The sequence below is a fragment of the Hipposideros armiger genome, unplaced genomic scaffold (genome assembly GCF_001890085.2).
Source record: "Hipposideros armiger isolate ML-2016 unplaced genomic scaffold, ASM189008v1 scaffold_476, whole genome shotgun sequence".
NCBI lineage: Eukaryota > Metazoa > Chordata > Mammalia > Chiroptera > Hipposideridae > Hipposideros > Hipposideros armiger.
In genome coordinates this window covers 934,384-955,187 of record NW_017731826.1, presented here as the reverse complement: position 1 = coordinate 955,187, position 20,804 = coordinate 934,384, and the positions used below count along the sequence as shown (strand labels likewise).

The 20,804-nt window shown below is 39.7% G+C and overlaps 1 protein-coding gene across 1 annotated transcript in view; it reads right to left on the bottom strand.

The window, feature by feature from the left end:
• Nucleotides 1-4,738: 4,738 nt before the first annotated feature.
• Nucleotides 4,739-20,804, bottom strand: part of LOC109395542 (uncharacterized) — a 32,333-nt gene continuing 16,267 nt past the window's right edge. The window contains exon 2 of the mRNA XM_019666595.1: nucleotides 4,739-5,143. Coding sequence (XP_019522140.1) covers nucleotides 5,104-5,143 — 40 coding nt within the window. The 3' untranslated portion in view covers nucleotides 4,739-5,103. The remainder of the gene's footprint in view (nucleotides 5,144-20,804) is intronic.

Genomic DNA, 20,804 nt, shown 5'->3' with positions numbered 1-20,804 from the left:
TGTGGCAGTGGGTTGCCATGGGCTACCGTATGTAGCCAGCAGCCAGCGTGAGCGGCCAGCAGCCAGCGTGAGCGGCCAGCAGCCAGCGTGAGCGGCCGTCCAGAAGCCGGCGACTGATCTGCCTCGCGCGGGAAGAGCGTAATGATGGTGTCAACTTGGGCCAGTGAAGCAATGTCCTCCACTAGACTGAAGAACAAACCGACAGCAACTTATCTGTGCCCCTTCCCCTAATTCCCCAGCACTGTTCCCATCCCCCTAATTCCCCAATAAAAATCTTTAAAAAAAAAAAGAATAGAAGAACAAAGCCCAAAGTGAGTGGAAGGAAGGAAATAATAAAGATCAGAGTGGAGATAAACAAAATAGAGTATAAAAAACTACAACAGATAAATGAATCCAACAGGTAGTTTTTGAAAAGGTAAACAAATTGATAAACCTTGAATCAGACTCATGAAGAAAAATGGAGTCAGGACCCAAATAAATAAAATCAGAAATGAAATGGGAGAAGTAAAAACTGATACCACAGAAATACAAAGGATTATAAGAAAATACAAACAATTATATGCCAACAAATTGGACAACCTTGAAGAAATAGATAAACCCTAAAAACATACAATCTTCCAATAATAAATCAAGAAGAAACAGAAAATCTGAACAGAACTATTACTACAAACGAAATCAAATCACTAATCAAAAAATGCCCAACAAACAAAAGTCCCAGACCAGATGGCTTCACAAGTGAATTTTACCAAACATTCAAAGAAGAATTAACACCTATCTTTCTCAAACTATTCCATAAAATTCAAGAGGAGGGAAGGCTCCCAAGCTCTTTTTACAAGGCCAGCATTACCCTGATTCCAAAACCAAATAAAGATATTACACACAAAAAATTATAGGCTAATATCCTTAATGAACATAGATGAAAAATCCTCAGCAAAATATAAGCAAACCCAATTCGGCAATACATTAAAAAGATCATACACCAGGATCAAGTGGGATTTATTCCCAGCTACAAACATGGTTCAATATCTACAAATCAATTAATGTGATAAACAAAATGAAGAGTAAAAATCATATGATTGTATAAATAGATGCAGAAATAGCATTTGACAAAATCCAGCATCAATTTATGATAAAAACTCTCTGCAAAATGGGAATAGAGGTAACCACACATCAACATAATAAAGGCCATATATATCAAACCCACAGTTCACATGAGACTAAACAGTGAAAAACTAAAAGCATTTTCCTTAAGATCAGGAACAAGACAAGGATGTCCACTTTCACCACCTCTATTCAACATAGTACTGGAAGTCCTAGCCACAGCAATCAGACAAGAAAGAAAAAGAAGTCATCCAAACTGTAAAAGAAGTAAAACTGTCATTATTTGCAGGTGACATGATTCTATAGAGAGAGAACTCTCAAGATAAAAAAATAAAAAATAAAAAACCTATTAGAATTAATATATGAATTCAGGAAAGTAGCAGGATATAAAATATTCAGAAATCAGTTGCATTTTTATACACAAATAAAAAACTATCAGAAATAAAAATTAAGAAAACAATCCCATTTTCAATTGCATCACAAAAATAAAATACCTAGAAATAAATTTAACCCAGGATGTAAAACACCTGGAAAATCATAAGATATTGAATAAAGAAGTTGAAGAAGTACAAATAAATGCAAGCAAATACCATGCTCATGGATAGGAAGAATTAATATCATTAAAATATCTATACTACCAAAAGCAATCTATAGATTCAATGCAATCCCTATCAAAATACCAATGGTGTTTTTCACAAAACTAGAACAAATAATCTTAAAATTTATATGGAACCACAAAAGATCCTGAATAGCCAAAGCAATCTTGAGAAAGAAGAACAAAGTTGGAGGTATCACACTATCTGATCTCAAACTATACTACAAGGCTATAGTAATCAAAACAGCATGGTACTGGCATAAAAACAGACACACAGATTAATGGAAAAGAACAGAGGGCCCAGATATAGACTCACCCCTAAGGTCAATTAATCTATGACAAAGGAGGCAAGACTATACAATTGGGTAAAGACAGGTTTCTTCAATAAATGGTATTGGGAAAACTGGACAGATACATGGAAAGAAATGAAACTGGGCAATCTTCTTACACCATATACAGGAATAAACTCAAAATGAATTAGACTTAAGTGTAAAACCCAAAATCATTAAACTCCTATAAGAAAACATCAGCAGTAAACTTTTTGATATTGCTCTTAGTAATATGTTTATGGAAATGTCTCCTCGGGCAAGGGGCACAAAAGAAAAAATAAACAAACAGGACTTTATCAAACTAAAAAGTGTATGCACAGCAAGGGAAATCCCCAACAAAACTAAAACACAACCTAAGAATGGGAGAAGATATTTGCCAATGACACACTCGGTAAGGGGTTAATAATCAATATATATAAAAAACTCACACAATTTAACACCAAAAAGACAATCTCATTAAAAAGTGAGCAGAGGACCTGAATAGAGAGTTCCCCAAAGAGGACATACAGATGGTCAATAGACATTGGAAAAATGCTCAACATCACCAACATCAGAGAAATGCAAATAAAAACCAAATTAGATAACACCTCACTCCTGTCACAATAACTATCATCAATAAATCAATGAAGAACAAGTGTTGGCGGGGATGTGGAGAAAAAGGAACCTTCAGGCACTGTTGGTGGGATTGCAAATTGATGCAGCCACTACAGAAAACAGTATGGAGAGTCCTCAAAATATTAAAAATAGAACTACAATATGACCCAACAATCCCACCTCTGGGTATGTATCTGATGAAATCCAAAACACTAATTCGAAAAGATATATGCACCCCTATGTTCACTGCAGCATTATTTACAACAGCCAAGATATGGAAGCAACGTAAGAGTCCATCAACAGATGAATGAATAACAAAGATGTGGTACATATATACAATGGAATATTACTCATCCATAAAAAAGAATGAAATCTTACCATTTGTAACAACAGGACCTACAGGGTACTGTGGTAAATGAAATAAGTCAGACAGAAAGACAAATACCATATGATCTCACTTATATATGGAATCTAGGAAACAAAACAAACGAACAAACAAAACAGAAAGAAACTCAGAGATAGAGAGAACAAACTGATAGTTGCCAGATGGGAGGGAGTTGGGGGGACGGGGGCAGATGAGTGAAAAAGGTGGAAGGATTAAGAAGTACAAACTGTTAGTTTAAAAATAGTCATAGGGATGTAAAGTACAGCATAGGGAATATAGCCAATAACACTGTAATAACTGTATGGTGTCAGGTGGGTACTAGACTTATATGCGGATCACTTCGTAAGTTATACAAATGTCTAATCACTATTCAATACACCTGAAACTAATATAATATTGAATGTCAACTGTAATTTAAATAATTTTTTAATTAAAAAAAAATAACCACAGAGGGAGGAACAGACCAGAAATCAACTGAAACGCCTTTCCAGGAGAGACTGACCTTGAGCCTCAACTGGAGAGAATATTCAATTAAGGCAAATATTAAAGTATCCATGACATTTCCTCATAAGGTCACTGGTGTCGCTTACCTGACAGATCCAACAAGTGATGTGATCTGAAATGTGAAAGGGAAATGGGGAAACATTAGTGAGAAAATACATCTTTAACCTACCTGCTGCATAATCTATACATAATACTAAAGGAGATTATCTGAAAGTGATATAATCCATTCTTTCTTGCTGATATCCCAGCTTCTATGCCTGGATCAAGCAGGACCATCAGAAAGAGGTCCATGGGACTACAGTGTTTCAGCACCTAGAAACCTGGATTGACTGAGTTCTTCTTTGGCACAAAGTATCCTGCTTCTTTGAGGAGCAATTACAGGCAGCTGGCTAAACTGATTTCCAGCAGTCACTGAAAGATTATTTATTATGTTACCTATAGGAAGAACAGGAAAGGGATTTTTTTTTATAATAGAACTCTTAATGTCTCATGAGGAATTAGAATGATGATTTCTTTAAGGGCCAATGCAAATTATGTAACAACGTTGGCATTTTTGCTATGACCATCAAAAAATCAGACAAATTTGGCTGATAATAGCACAGAATAGCCAAATAATAGCATAGAGACTGCATATTTCTGCATACCACTTTGTCCTGATATTGATGTGCTCCTGTATTTTCCCTGAAGTTGATTTTCATATCCTATATTTCCATTCCAATCTACTGATTCTTAAAAGCTTCATAGGAGATATTGTAAATAAAGTAGGGAAAATAATAAACAACTCATCTGAGATCTGTTCACTTTCTGGAGACCTAGGAAACATGTAGAGAACTATAAAGATGGAGCTGGGGATAATAAAGAATGGATCACAAGAGATCTGACCTGCTTTGAACCTCTTGGAGTCTCCTGCCTATAAACCTCTACTCACTAGCTGGATAAAATGTCCTCCTGTAAGAGAACATCCTTTGGTCCTTAACAACCTTTGCAGTACCTACTCAGTCCTTTGATAGAAACTGGTTTTGACTTAACTTTATGTCTGAAAATCTGACTACTGGCCAGGACACTGATGAATGGGATGACCCAGACATTCACCTTCTCAGGTTCAGTGGTTTTCATCTCTCATGCTAGACAGAAAAGAATGATCCAGGGAGCTTTTTCCTGCATTACTTTCTAAGTCTATGAAGTCAGTATGGAGGCAGCACCCACATCTTTCAACACTGCATGGCTCTTCACACCATGCTCTGGAAAGAGTGGAGAATTTAAAACTCAAAGGATGTTAGGGAGGTCTAACATAGAATTTTCTTAGTGGTAGGTAGTATTTCTTTCCCCCGACCATGCTCTCTCAAATCTTCAAAATAAGTGTCATTTCCTGGGTGGACTTGTCCCTTGCCTTGGCCCCAGGTACCTCTACTGAAACGTCTCAAACCTCAGGTTGTCACAGTTTGAAGGGTGGCTTGTGGAGCACAAGGATCACATATTGCAGTACCATGGAAACCTAGGATCTGCTCTTTCTTGGTCTTGGTCTTTGGTTCTGCAGCCCTGGTGGGAGGTCTCCATTCAGGTGGGCCATCTTCCAGGTGGGAGTCCTCTCTACCTCAGAAGATCTGCTTTGTGCCTTGGAACCAGGACCTGAACCTAGGGGACAAAGACATTTTAGTTGAAACCTACATGAGGGCCCCAAATCTTGGACCTTCCTGTGCCCAGAATCTCTGGCTGGTCCTTCAAAACCGTCAATTCAGAAACACTGAGCACACACAGGCTGGACAATTCAGACCAGGCCCAGAATCAACCATTGTGAAGTGTGACCCAAGAGCCCTGAAGAAACCAAGAATCCCGGAAATACAAGCACCCCGTAAGATAACGAACTTCACGTTATACTTGATGAAAACGTCCTTTGGCTCTAGGCAGAATCATTTTTTAGGAGGAGGCAGATGTGGACGTGTCTCATAGCGCCATCTGCCGTGGGACGTGTGGTCGTGAGGTACTCACTGGCCTCTCTCCGTCTCCGTTCCTAATCTGTCAGAGTGGCAGGGCGAGGACTCCTGGCAGCCCGCACTAAGTGCTCTGCAGCCCCAAGACTGCGCCGCCAACACTACTAGAACCTTTGTGAGGACACGCAAGCACCGGTAGACACACAAGGACAAGAATGACCTGCCGAGCTCAGTCGCTGCAGCTCGCTGGGATCCGAGGCGCGGGCCCCACCCTCCTGCAGACTCAGCCCCCGCGCCCCAACTGCGCTCCAAGCCCAGGTGGCGTCCAGACCAAGACAGCTTGCGGGGCGGCGGCGCATGCACCAGAGCACCTTTCCCTAGCTCCCAGGCGGTATGCGCGGAACACCCAGAGTGGCATTTCCCGTTAGGCCCCACTTGGGAGGCCCGCCAGTGGCGGGACAGAGCGTCATTGGTCAGAACCCAGAGTGGGTGTGAGGCCCTTCCTCCTGACCCTGACGCAGCGACCGATGGGAGACGCACAGTGCATTTAAAAAGAAAACCAGCCCCGAAAGCAGGGCTTCGTAAGCTTGGTGTAGTGGAGGGATGATGGTAAAATGTGATGCCAGACTGTCAGAATTATTTGCAATACACGAAAATTGTAGATGAATAAAAATACAAACTAAAACAACTACCACACAGCCACATCTCCTTTAGATGACTGTACAACCTTCTCACAAAAGGTTTTACAAAAATTATAAGGACTATAAGGGCATAACTATTAGAGCATGTTTTCTGTAAACGACGTAAATATTTACTTGGTTAATGTAGTTCCCAGTTCTTCCCTTATTGAAAATTGCAAGCAAGTAGAAATTTTGAAAGACTTCATTGAGCAGGCATACCTCTAGTTGTTACTGTGGATGCTGAGAAAGAAATCTAGGGAGAAGGGCTCCTGGTGACTAACTGGGCTAGTATTTAGAAGTAGAGCCTAGCAGGGGCTACCAGTTAGCTCAGTTGGTTACAGCGCTGTGTTCATAATACCAAGGTTGCTGGTTAGATCCCCACATGGGCCACTAAGTTGTGCCCTCCACAACTAGATTGAAACAACTACTTGACTTAAAGCTAGCTGATGGGTCCCAGAAAAACACACTGTTCCCCAATAAAGTTTTTAAAATATATTTTTTTAATTTCTGTTAAGAAAAAAAATTGTAGACCCTAGCAGCAGTTCCGAAACAGGGGCCTCTCACAAAACCCACACTTCAGGGAGAAGCCTGCACCACACTGCCAGCCTCACACAATGAACTGTCTGCCTGCACTGTGTTCCTGCCATCTGAAATTGTGTTTCAACCAATAGGACTGAGGCTTTCCCCATCCAATCTGAGCTGTTTTCACAGCCGTGTTGCATCACAATTGAGCTGTTTGCACTGAATAGTTTCCTTCTTCCCCTCACCCCAAATTGGGAATTCCATTTGGTGTTGAATTGGCACCAACCACCATCTGTTGACATTACCAAGCAAGAGGTCCCTGCCCTAGCACATTGAAGCTAATACTATGGCACCAGCTTTTGGTGAAAACAAAAACAAAAACATACAAAAAACACTTTTACTGCAAGGTGGAGCAATAAGGTGAAAGGCAAGGCTCAAATCTGTCTTCCTCATCCAGGGTTCCGGCAAGACTTAAGGGATTTCAGCACCAGATCTTCCTGGACAATGGACCCTTCATCTCTGAAAGAGTTCCAGTGTTCAAGTTCCGGTCATGTCCTGGTCCTTTAGTTCCCTGGTGGGGAGCAGTTAAGGGGTTCACAAGTGTTACTTATGAGTGGTGCATACAAGGTTTAAACTTTGGTCCCAAGTTTTGTCAGAAACAGCATATGACCAGTTTGAGCTAGTTCTGAGGTTACAGAGTCAACAGAGTGCCATATTTGCTTTATCTAGATGTGTATTTATTTGTGATGACACATCAGCCTTAAATATGCATGTCATCATGTAGCTTCTCAGATTAAGAACATACTCCTACATAATCACAATACCATTATCACACCTATAAAATTTCACAGTAATTCCATAAAAAGCATCTAATATCAAGTCCATATTCAAATTTCCCAAATTGTCCCAAGAATGTCTATTACAAGTTTTGTTAAGTCTTATTTTTGTTTTGTTTTCTTAAACCAGTAGTCAACAAAACCCACATATTATAATACATAGTAGTGCTGTAAGGAGTGTATAAGTTTAGACATGAGAAGATTCGCTCCCTAAATAATCAAGTACTAATTTTTCCATTGGAATAAGTATAGAGTATTCTCAAGCAGCATAAATCTACAAATAGAATAGAAAGTGTTTGTTTTAATTCTGCTTCAGACTTTCTGAGCATTTCAGACTATTCTCTACCATTACTACTACACAGTGCATCAAAATCAAATGGTATTAAAAATCAAAATTCTGTTCCAGATTTATCCATTTTTCAGGCATGTCTTACAGCACGATCATTAAAACCACATCTAAATATTTGTATTGGTTTAAAATTTGTTTTTATTTTAAAAACACTGAGTATTAAAAGAGCAGCACAAGTCAGCAGATCATTCACAAAAGTTTCAAAGCGCATAGACATTTATAGGAGACTGACACGTGGTAGAGTTAAATTTTGTGTGTTAAAGGGGACTGTGTATAGCTATAAACACTGCCCTCAATTTGATGTTCAAGAGTTTTGAAATTCTGTGATTCCCAAAAATATTATTAAATATTAAGACTATTGAATTATTTGAAACTTTGTAAATAATATAGAACTTTCAAACATGTCTTCACATTATTTTTGTTGATGAAAACATCCAGCCTCAGAGAAAGTTTATAAGAATTTATTTGAGCCAAACTGACAACAATTGCCAGGAAGCAAAATCTCAATGGATTGAGAAAATGCTCCCTAAAATGGCAATTTGAAGCTCATTTATACATAGGATCAAAGGAGGAGGGTTACATGAAATCCATTGGTAGATTAAAGGGATGGGAGAGAGCAAAGTTGGAGAAATCTCTGGGATTTGATAAATGTAACTTGGAGAGACAGGTACTTCTTTTACATACGTGGATACAGGATAGTTAATAGTTCACATAGAGATGTTAATCAAGGGACAAGAATAATAATGAGGGATTCTGTAGCTTCCTGCTCTATTGTGGAAAAAGGGATTACTGACATTCCAAGGATGTCATCTTAGGTGCAAAAAGACAATAGACAGGCTCACTTAAGGTGAAGATTGATTTTATGAAGGAAGCTTCAAGCTAAAGATGTGACTTCCGGCCTGGCCCACCTTAGTTATGAATTTTTTATGTTCACGCTATCTTACGTGGTTGTTTTCAGTCTCCTGACCTTCAGGTCAGGTTTAACCTGCGGCCCCTTTTCCATCCTCATTTTAAATTTGCACAATTTACATTCTCATAAAATGTGGCAGCACTATACATGACAGGCAATCCTTTGCATGGTTCAGATAAACATAAATTTCAGTCACCGTTGGTTTTGTTAAATGATACCAGTTTCCTCACAACACAATTCAAACTTCAGTTACCACATTATATTAACTGTGAGTAATCACATAAAGTACAAACTTGGCTGCTAACTCTTCAGTTTATAAATCACTACATTAATAACGGATACACATCCTAATCAGTGACCAGTCACATCACTTCTTTCAAAGTCTGTTGGCCACTGCACATCTGTTATTCAATTCATGAAGAGACAGCAACAGCTGTAGTTGTGTGGGCTCTTTGTCTCCCAGTGATAAATTATTGTGGTTACTAAGAATTGCACAACTCTGGGCAAAGTGTCCATCCAGAACTCTACACAGAAAACCAAACTCCAGCATGTCTTCAAGCAGCATAAGGCTGTGTCCCTAGGGTGACACCTCTTTCCTCCAATCCTGAACCCACCCTGCACACCCCCACCCCCGCCACACCATTAAAATGCCTGCCCTAGAAAATGCCAGAATTTACTGTTAGATGCAGCCAACACCTAACGATAGGCTTCTGATCTCCTTTTCTTACAGCATTTATTAAAAAGGACTTATAATTATGAAGCTTTCCTCTGTCCCTCTGAGATGTATGTGTGTCTCCCACAACTCAGAAGTGTCTCTCACAAGGACCTGAAAGCCATTCCTTTAAAATGTAATCATCAGAAAGAGCAGTGCCTCTGTCTCCCAGTCTGTGGGGTAGAATTCTATCTTGATACTTGCAGACACAGCTGGCCTCCTGTGTTTTTTTTTTAAGTAATTTATCACTTCTCTGACTACTTGAGCCCCTACTTGTCCCCTCCCCTTTCTCCTTTTAAAAAATGTCACCTCTGCACAAATCCAATGGAGCTCAGCTCTTTCCCTCCTGTCAGTAGTTACTGAATAAAATGTTTTCACCTCTTTAATTGTCAGCTGTCTTTATCTCTGACATTAACCTGAAGATATGGACTCCCCACCCAAAATTTAGTTTGGATGTCAAAACTGATCACACTCCACATGCATAAAGAGGGTACAAAAAGATTTATAACTCACATAATGAGGCTTTCTGGAGTAAAGAGTGATGGCTCCCAAGCAGGGCCAAAAATGGCTTGAGAAAGTAGGGAAGACTAGCTTGAGGTTTTTATTGTGATTAAGGGGTGTGGCTGAAGTGTGTCCTCCAAGGCACATGCCCGGACCAGTGTGCTTGTACTTCCCTTCAAAGCCAAAGGAGGAAGCAACTGGGCTTCAACAGCACCTTGCCCACATGTGGAGCAGAAGAGGAAGACTGGGTGAGCTTGAAAGCTGTCATCAAACATCAAATATGGAGTCAGACTATTACACAAACCCATGTTACATTTTACAAAAAGTGTATAAAAGAGGGAATTGGCCGATGAAAATGAATTTGCAGCAAAGAAAGGAAAAATGGTAACACTGGAAGTGAAATGTGAATTGAACATAAATGGAGTTACAGAAGAAATAGCTGACGGGGGAGGGAGGACACTGCCACCACTGAAGAAGGTCTACATTCGCACCAGAGGAACTTGTTGGAGGGGAACTCACCAATAAATGAGGGAAGTGATAGAAAGGATAAAGATGTTCCAAAGGAAGTGATGCTGCTTTTCTGGAGTTTTATCCTGAATCACTGTTGGTCTTCTAGCAGATGGCCTACTTACTGTGTTGGTGTCCACATTTTCTGAGCGTGTCCACATTTTCTGAGCGTGTCCAGCAAACCGCTTCTGCGCATATGAAAACAGTGTGGTCAGCTGTCCCTCGCCAAGTCAGCTCTCTTAGGAAATTGTTATAGAGTTGCAAATTTTGCAGGAAGATTTTTAGTTATCTATTGCTGCATAACTAATTACCTACAATTTAGTTGCTTAAAACAACAAATATTTATTATTTCACACCAAGTCTGAGAGTGAATAGCCTTATCTGGGTGGATCTGGCTCAGGGTCTCTCTTGGGGTTGCACTTTAACTCTCAGCCAGGCTGCTGTCATCTGAAAGTTTGCCAAGGCTGGAGGATCCGCTTGCAGCTGACACACTCACATGACTGTTGGCAAAGGCCTCAATTCCTTGCCATGTGGGCGTCTCAGCATGGCTTCCACCAGGGCAAGCAATCCAAGAGAGGCAAAAGCCAGTGTCCTTTATAACCTTGCTCAGAAGTAACATGCCACCAGGAGGAGCATTTGAGATCTTGTTCCCCAGCATATGTTATCAGTTTGGCTCAAGTAAACTCTTATAAAAATTATCTTAAAAAAAAGAGAAAAAGAAACAATGAAAGGAAGGAAGGAAGGAAGGAAGGAAGGAAGGAAGGAAGGAAGGAAGGAAGGAAAGAAAAAGAAAGAAAGAAAGACAGAAAGAAAGAAAGAAAGAAAGAAAGAAAGAAAGAAAGAAAGAAAGAAAGAAAGGAAGGAAGGAAGGAAGGAAGGAAGGAAGNAAGGAAGGAAGGAAGGAAGGAAGGAAGGAAGGAAGGAAGGAAGGAAGGAAGAAAGAAAGAAAGAAAGAAAGAAAGAAAGAAAGAAAGAAAGAAAGAAAGAAAAGGAAAGGAAAGGACGAAGAGAAGAACGAAGGGAAGAAAGGAAGAAAGAAAGGGGCATGCCACTTCTGCCACATCCTATTTCATAGGTGACCCCTATACAACGTGGGTGGGGACTATACAAGGATGTGAATACTAGGGGGCGGGATCACTGCGATGACAAATCACCCAGAAGGAAGATGACACTGGTGATAACCTTTGTAGAATGCAATTAGGACCCCATGTGTGTGAGGTTCTTTGTACCCATCCATATTTTTCTTTTCTAGATGTTTTTCTGCATTTTTTTTCATTTTTTTTACTCTCTTCCCTTGCATTCTATTCCTGCTCTTTATAGTTTAAAAAATGGTTCAGACAACATTTTTATACTTGAGTGTATTTTATAAGTTCAAGTCCCAGGTTTGGTGAATTTTGCTAATTTTGTTCCTCTCCCAGTGTAGAAAGTTGCAGGCTTTGTGACAGATCAAATCAGGGAATCCCGATTTTGAATTTGAAAGGGGGAGATGTTCCAACATGTCACCACTGACAAAAGGCATACTGAGGAGTTAACTGTCCCAGTCCTAGGATGGGAGGCCACATGCTCCCTGCCTCTGCTCTTAGAGGTCTTCTAGGGGACGTTTTGGCTGGACAGCTCCTGGTAAACATGGACATAACTGCCTGATGCAGTACAAAAGCCTATGGTTTCTATTATCTAAGATTTTAAGGTCCTTCAGTACATATTTAAGCAAATACATAAAATGAGTGGCTATTATCCCTAATCATCTATAACATCTGCCTCTACTGATGATATGTATATTTCAGACACTAACCAGATGCCTAGCTCAGAATATGACCGAAGATCAAGTTCAGAAGCAGGAAGGCCAGTTAGAAGGCCACTGCAACAAGTCACATACAAAATTATGGTGGTAGATGGGGTCATATTGGTGAAGAGAGGGAGAAGTGGTCAAATCTCAAGTGTATTTTAGGGAACACCTGATAGCATTTTCTGACAGTGCATGAAATGTGTGAGAGAAAAAGGACTAAAAAAATAACTGATGTTTTGGGCCTGAGTTATTGGGCAGACGGAATTGTCACTATTATGGGAAAAAGTCAAGAGGTACAGGTTCATGGGAGATTAGGAATCTTGTGCTGGACACAGTGATTTTAATATGCCTACTTAACATGCAAAACTGTGCAAATGGTTGAATATGTGACTTCTGGATATCAGAGTAGGGGTCTGGATTGAAGACCTCACTTTGAAAATTTTAAGGATACAGATGTTGTTTAATGCTTTGTGATTGGATAAGATCACCTAAGTAAACAGTGAGACAGAAAAAAAAGATCAACCAAGTGCTCTGCTGTAAAGATTTGGTTATCTGCTGAGTATGAATGGGTGTTCTGAAACCCAATTTCAACCTGTGTAGAGGCAGGGGGATGGGGCATCCCCACATGAACAAGCTATTCTGACACTATCTACCAGGAGATAGAATCAGATTCCACAGGTAAAGGGCTCAGTCCCACAAGATTGCCCCCCACTTCAAACAGTCACAAGCCCAGGATGTTACCTGTGCTTCTGACTAAAAAGTTACAAATTGGAGGTTCCAATGTGTAGTTAAAATAATTAGCTAGAATAGATCACAGAACTCAGAGAAACTTTTACTTACATCACCAGTTTATTATAAAAGGATATAATGCAGGAACAGCCATATGGAAGAGATGCAGCACAGCACTTTTATGTCCTATCCAGGCATGCAACTCTCGTAGCATCTCCACGTGTTCACCAACTGGGAAGCATTCTAAAACCTGTCCTTTTGGTTTTTTATGGAGGCTTCATTACATAGGCATGATTGATCAAATCATTGGCCAGTGGCGAATGAACTCAATCTCCAGTCCTTCTCCCCTACCTGGAAAGGGGGGGCAGGGGATATGGACGTGGGATAGGACTGAAAGTCCCAAACCTCTAATCACATTGGGCTGGCCGAGTGGCGCGATGGTTAATAACTGGCTTGGGACGCCAGAGGACCCCGGTTCGGCTCCCACGTATGAGGGCCAGTGACACTGCCCTCTACAGCTAAGATGCTGAACAACAGCTCAACCTGGAGCTGGGCTGCAGTGAGTTGCTGGCGATGGCGTAGGCTGCAACCTCTGTGGCAGTGGGTTGCCATGGGCTAGCGTATGTAGCCAGCAGCCAGCATGAGCGGCCAGCAGCCGCAGTGAGCAGCGTCCAGAAGGCGGCGACTGATCTGCCTCACCTGGGGAAGAGCGTAATGATGGTGCCAAATTGGGCCAGTGAAGCAACGTCCTCCACAACTAGAATGAAGAACAAAAGAACGACAGCAACTTGTCTGTTCCCCTTCCCCCAATTCCCCAGCGCTGTTCCCATCCCCCCAATTCCCCAATAAAAATCTTAAAAAAAAAAAAGAGAGAGAGAAGGAACAGTTCTTGCTTACAAAATAATTCCAACAAGCAAAATGAGAATGAATAGGGGAATGTGAAGTCACCACAGGGCAAACAGTATGGTAGTAAAATCAGTGGCAAAAGTGAGAAACATTATATGTGTAATCTCAAAATCTCTCCCCACAAGAAAAGTAACACTTACAAAGGAAAAAATACTAACTTTATAGTGGAGAGACCCAGAAGACACCACCTTAACCAAATGACCAAAAGTAATACCACCAGCAATAAGATAGGTAGACATCAATGACTCACTAAGACCCATCACTTCTGTTGTAGTCCTGCCAAAAGTGCATAAGCCCAATCTAATTATGAGAAAATAGTACACAAATTCAAATCGAGAAACATTCTCTAAAAATAACTGACCAGTATTCATCAAAAGTGTCAAGGTCATGAAACATAAGACTGAGGGAGTGTCACAGATTACAATGAGACACACTAAATAAAATGTTGAATTCTGGACTGAATCCAGATCAGAAAAAGGATATTAGGGAGAAAACTGATGGGATGTGAATAAAGTTAGTTGTTTAGTTAATTTTTAGAAATTACCAATGTTAATTTCATGGTTTCTATGGCTCTGTACATTGTTAACATTAGGGGAGGCTGGTGAAGTATACACATGAACGCTACACTATTTTTTCAACTTTTCTATAAATTTAAAATAATTTCACTGTGTTACTAGTATCATTAGGGAAATACAAGTCAAAGCCACAATGAGGTACTTTATACCCATTAGGATAGCTATTATAAAAAAAAAAAAAAGCAGAAAATACGAGGCCGGATAATTAGTTCGCAAACTTGTTGCAATGATGCTAACATTTTTTTATATCCGAGGGATTATTCATTATGAATTTGTACCAACTGTACAAACAGTAAATAGTTTACTATTTGGAAGTGCTGAAAAGGCTGTCTGAAAAAGTTAGATAACCTGAACTTTTCGCCAATTCATGGCATCACGACAATGCACCAGCTCACATGGCACTGTCTGTGAGGGAGTTTTTAGCCAGTAAACAAATAACTGTATTGGAACACCCTTCCTACTCACCTTATCTGGCCCTGATGACTTCTTTCTTCACCTGAAAATAAAGAAAATATTGAAAGAACACATTTTGATGACATTCAGGACATCAAGGGTAACATGACGACGGCTGTGACGGCCATTCCAGAAAGAGCTCCAAAATTGCTTTGAAGGGTGGACTAGGCACTGGCGTCAGTGCATAGCTTCCCAAGGGGAGTACTTCAAAGGCGACCACAGTGATATTCAGCAATGAGGTATGTAGCACTTTTTTTTTGGATGAGTTCACGAACTTAATTGCCCAACCTCATAAGTGTTGGTGAGGATGTGGAGAAACTCGAATCCTTGTATATTGCTGGTGGGAATGTAATATGGTGCAGCCAATATGGAAAATGGTATGGTAGTTACTAAAAAAATTAAAAATAGAATTACTATATTATCCCGCAATACCACTTTTGGGTATATACCCAAAAGAACTGGAAGCAGGGCCTCAAAGCAATATCTGTACACTAGTGTTCATAGCAGCATTACTTACGATAGACAAATGGTGGAAACAACCCAAGTGTTCATTGAAAGATGAATGGATAAACAAAATGTGGTACATACAATGGATTATTCAAAATTAAAAAGGAAGTAGATAAACCTCTAGGACATTATACTGAGTGAAATGAGCCAGACACTCCAGGACAAATACTGAATTATTCCATTTATATGAGTTACCTAAAGTAAGCAACTTTACAGAAAGTAAGTAGAACGGTGGTTGTTGGACTGGGATGAAGAGGAAAGGGGAGTTTTCAATGGGTGTGCAGTTTCAGTTTTGCAGGATGAAAGTGCTCTGGAGGTTGGTTGCACAACAATGTGAATGTACTTAACACTTCTAAACTGTAGACTTAAAAATGGTTAAGATGGCAAATTTTGTTATGTGTATTTTCTGACTAAAAATACAAGTTATACAGATGGATGGTGGCGATTGTTGCACAATAATGTGCATGTAAATGGTACTGAACTGTACAGTTAAACATAGTTAAAATGGTAAATACTACATTATGTGTATTTTACCATAATGAAATAATTTTAAAATCAAAAGTAAAATAATTCAGACCATAAAATTTGCAAGGAAAATATAAACCCCAAGTCCTCAAAATGTGTTAAGCTGTTTAACAGGTTATGTTTTAAATGTTTAAAAGTTGGGTTGTATATATGCAAAAGACTGAGTCACACAAAATAAAGAGATTACTAGAAAAATATACAGAGGGTGCCAAAAAATATATACACATTTTAAGTAAGGAAAAAACTGTATTAAAATTGTAACAATATATAACGATAAAAAAACACGACTACAAGTCACATTTGGCTTCTGCAATTACAAGAGGTGCTCAAAGTGGTTACCACCACCATCCAGACACTTCTGATTATGGCAAACTACTGCTTGAGCAACACTGACCAAAGTGTCCACTTGTATCACTACGCATGCCATTTCAATTTCTTCCCGAAGTACCATGCATCTCAAACTTATCACAAATGCGTACAATTATTAGGTGTGTTGGAGGTTCTGTTGCATACTCACGCCTCAATTGTCATTGTACTTCCACAAAGTTCTCAAATTTCAAATACCACTTCAAAATGGTCTTACGTTCCTTGAACAACAACCATGCTTCCATCATTTTCTTTGACTGTCCTGCCTGTCACATGGTGATGCTAGCATTCATTTGATTAACACCATCTTTTGAGCGAAAGTCATACTACACATTGCTACCATAATTCAACTTTGAAAAGTAATACATAGATAACATCGCTTAAAATGTGTATATATTTTTTTGGCACCCCTGGTATTTCCAAACTTAGGTTTTTTGTCAGACTACAGAACAGATTGTCAATCAAATCACTCAATGGGCTGATTGCTTTTTTAATTCCTTATTGCCTACATACTCCATAACATTCTACCCCTGGTTTCAAAACTGTACAGAGATATTATCAAAAGTGCTTTTAATTTTTTTCAGACTCCTCATTCAGTGAGAACTGTGATCTTTGATTTGGTAAAATTCTCTCCCTTCCTTATACATTCTTGTTAAAATTAAAATTAAAAAAAAAAAAGAAGAGGGAGCAAATAGCAAGAATAAGACATTGGGTAAAACTTAATCCATACATTCACTCAATAAACTAATTACCATAATTAATAATACCTCTTTCTCCTTTGTGAAATATTCTCTCCTCCTTGACCTGGTTCCTTTTCATAATTTTAGACCTAGCAGTGCTGTCCAACAGAAATATAGTAAGAATCATACATGTTATTTTAAATTTTGTATTGGTCACATTAAAAAAGTAACAAGAAGGGCCGGTTGAGTGGCTCAGTTGGTTAAGAGTTAGCTTAAGAGCGTGAGCTCTGAGCAACAGGGCCGCCGGTTTGATTCCCACATGGGCCAGTGATGCTGCGCCTGAGCTGAGCTGTCACTGAGCTGCCAACAGGTGGCAGGATGGTCAGCTGGTGAGAGCACGTGCTCCTAACAAGACTGCCTGTTCAATGGTGGGCTACGCCAGCCCGCAACTAAGACTGATCTCCACACCTTGAGCTAGGCTGCCATCCGAATGGCTCAGTGGATAGCGCGTACGCTCTTAACAACAAGGCTGCTGTGCTAGTTTGACTCCCGCATGGGATGGTGGCTATGCCCACCCTCAACTAAGATTGAACACAGCACCTTGAGCTTATAGGAGACAAGCTGCCGACAGGAAGCCAGATGGCGACTGGCGCCATCCACAACTAAGACTGAAGAACAACAACTTGGCTGGTCCCCTTCCCCAATTCCCCAATTAAAAAAAAAAAGTAACAAGAAACAGGTGAAATTAATAGCATATTTAGAACATATATTCAAAATATTATCATTTCAACATGTTATCAATATAAAAATATCAATGTAGGGCCACCCGAGTGGCGTGTTGGTTAGGAGCTGGCTTGGGACGCCAGAGGGCCCCAGTTCGGATCCACATATGAGGGCCAGTGACACTGCCCTCTACAGCTAAGATGCTGAACAGCTCAACCTGGAGCTGGGCTGCCCTGAGTCACCGGCAACAGCGTAGGCTGCAGCCCCTGTAGCAGTGGGTTGCCATGGGCTACCATGTGTAGCCAGCAGCCAGTGTGAACGGTCAGCAGCCGCTGTGAGCAGCTGTCCAGAAGCCGGCGACTGATCTGCCTCACCCGGGAAGAGCACAATGATGGTGCCAACTTGAGCCAGTGAAGCAACGTCCTCCACAACTAGACTGAAGAACAAAACAACAGCAACTTGTCTGTTCCCCTTCCCCCAATTCCGTAGCGCTATTCCCATCCCCCAATTTCCCAATTAAAAAAAATAATAAACAAAAAATAAACTTACATTAAAAGGAAAAATTCAGTTCCTTAGTCACACCAGTCACATTTCAAGTGCTCAACAGCCACATGTAGCTTCATTTTGGATAGGGCAGTTTTAGACAGACATTACCTTTTCAAGGAATAACTTTGTGAACATCCTAATTTGTGTTTCCACGGGGTTTGTGTTTATCTCTTCACTGTATTTAACACATCTCATTAAAAGTGAGGGTTTTTGCATCTTTCCTTGGAATCAGACTATATGATATTAAAGGCATCACTTTTATTCACCTTCCTCTCTCGAGCCTGGCACCATTCCTGACCAAAAGAGGAGCTCCGGCAAGTTACATTTAGTAAACAGAATAGTATAGTAAATAGTGGCCTCCAAAGAGGTATGCCCAAGTCCTAACCCCCAGAATCTGTTATGGTGAAAATTTATCTAGAATAAGGGTCTTTGCAGGTGTAATTAAAGTAAGGACCTCAAGATGGGATTATTCTGGATTAGTGTAGACCCCAAATCTTGTAAGGATGTGTGTCCTTACAAGAGACAAAAAAGAAGACATACAGAGATAGAAAAAAAGGCCACGTGAAGATGGCAGCAAAGACTGGAACCTTGTGGTTGCCTAACCACAAGGAACACCAAGGATTGCCAGCACCCTGCAGAAGCTAGGAGACCTGGAATCGACTCCCTCTCAGAACCTCCACAAGGAGCCAACTCAGCCGACACCCTGACATCAAACTTCTTGGCCTCTAGACCTGTGAGAGAATCAATTTCCTTTTTAAGCCACCAGGTTTGTTGCAATTTGTACAGCAGCCCTAGGAAATTAATACAAGTAGTCTGTATCACTACCATGGATCAGGGATCACGTCAGAAAGTAGAAAGTCTCAGGAGTGATTGAAATAGACCACCCCCGGTTTTAAGATAATAACCAAGGGGGGTTTTGTGACTGAAATATAGTGTGCCATGAGGCTCCGAACATGATTTTAGAAAAGGAACAAGGAGATAATATAATCCTGTAATAGAACTAAAGAATTTTAGATAGCCTCCATATAACATTTTACCTAATTATTCAACACTAAAAAAACTCCACCAAATTAAATTTGGTAACCAAAAAACAGCACTTAGTATCACTATTATTACTAATATTAATATTGTCCAAAATTCTTATCAATACAATAATTCAAGAACAAAAGTAGGATACCTATTAAAAAGAGATTAAGTTTTAAACAAGTTGAAGACTAACCTAAGGAAAAAAACTGAAATTCTAGCAGGACATTTGAACTATTTTTAAGCAAATAATCTAAAACTTTCCCATTTGCCAATAGTAATTTGATAAAATATGACATTCTATTCATATTGCAATAAATATGTAAGTCTCAAGGTATAACTTTATTGAGAAAACCATGACATTTATAAGGACAAACCAGAAAAGGTGTAGAGAAATACAAAATCGAACTTGTATAACGGGGTAAAAGGGCAGGGTGGGGCATCTGAGCATTGGGCAGTCTAGCTGGGTCCAATTACAGGACAAGTGACCAGGCCACGATGGTGGTGAACCTCTTCACCTTCCCTGTCCATGGTTCATTGTGTTCCCTTCAAGGCAGTAACACCAAAAAATAAGCAACACAATACAGGTGGGCAATTGTGTGATTTATTAACATCATTAGCAGGACAAATGAGCTTCCAATATCCAGACTCTTGAGAAAGGCTTCTAAAATATTTACTTCTTACCCCCTTTCACCATCTCTTCTGTCACACAAATCGCTCAGGAACCATTACTACAAGTCCCATCTACAAGCTGTGTGCCCTTAAGTTACTAACCTTCTATTTGCCTCTTTTTCCTCATTTGTAAAACAGTAGTAGTGACAACATTACTGTTACCAACACCATAAGAAAGGTATTCTTAGTATGTACTTCAATTGCTGTTATTTCAACATGGTCGTAAGGGGTTTAACCAGTAAATCATTTATAGTCTTATAATTGGATCAGTGATACATTCTGAGTTAACACATAAGCTTTCGGTTGGGGTTCATTTTATTTGCTTATGTTGTTCAAGCACTTATTTATTTAAAAATATCCTTTTTCCATTGAATTGCTGTAATTTTGTCAAAAATCAATTGGCCATATTTGTGTCAATTTCTGGACTCTATTCTGTTCCACTAATCGATCTATTCCTTCACTATTACCATGCTAGCTTGATTCCTATAGCTTTATAATAGGTCTTAAAGTTGGATATTTGTTTCCTCCAACTTTAGTCTTCTTTTTCAAAATAGTTTTAGCTATTCAGTTTTTTTCATCACAGGCTGTTTCTCTTTATCTCTGGTAATTTCCATTGTTCGGAAGTCTGATATCAATAGTCACTTCAGATTTCTTGTGTTTCCTGTCTGCATGTTATCTTTTCCACCCCTTTATCTTTAAAACTATCTATATTTATAAGTATTCATATATATAATGACGTTCTTAGACATTGAGTCACTTTTTTTAAAGATTTTTATTGGGGAATTGAGGGAAGGGGAACAGACAAGTTGCCGTCCTTTTGTTCTTCAGTCTAGTTGTGGAGGACGTTGCTTCACTGG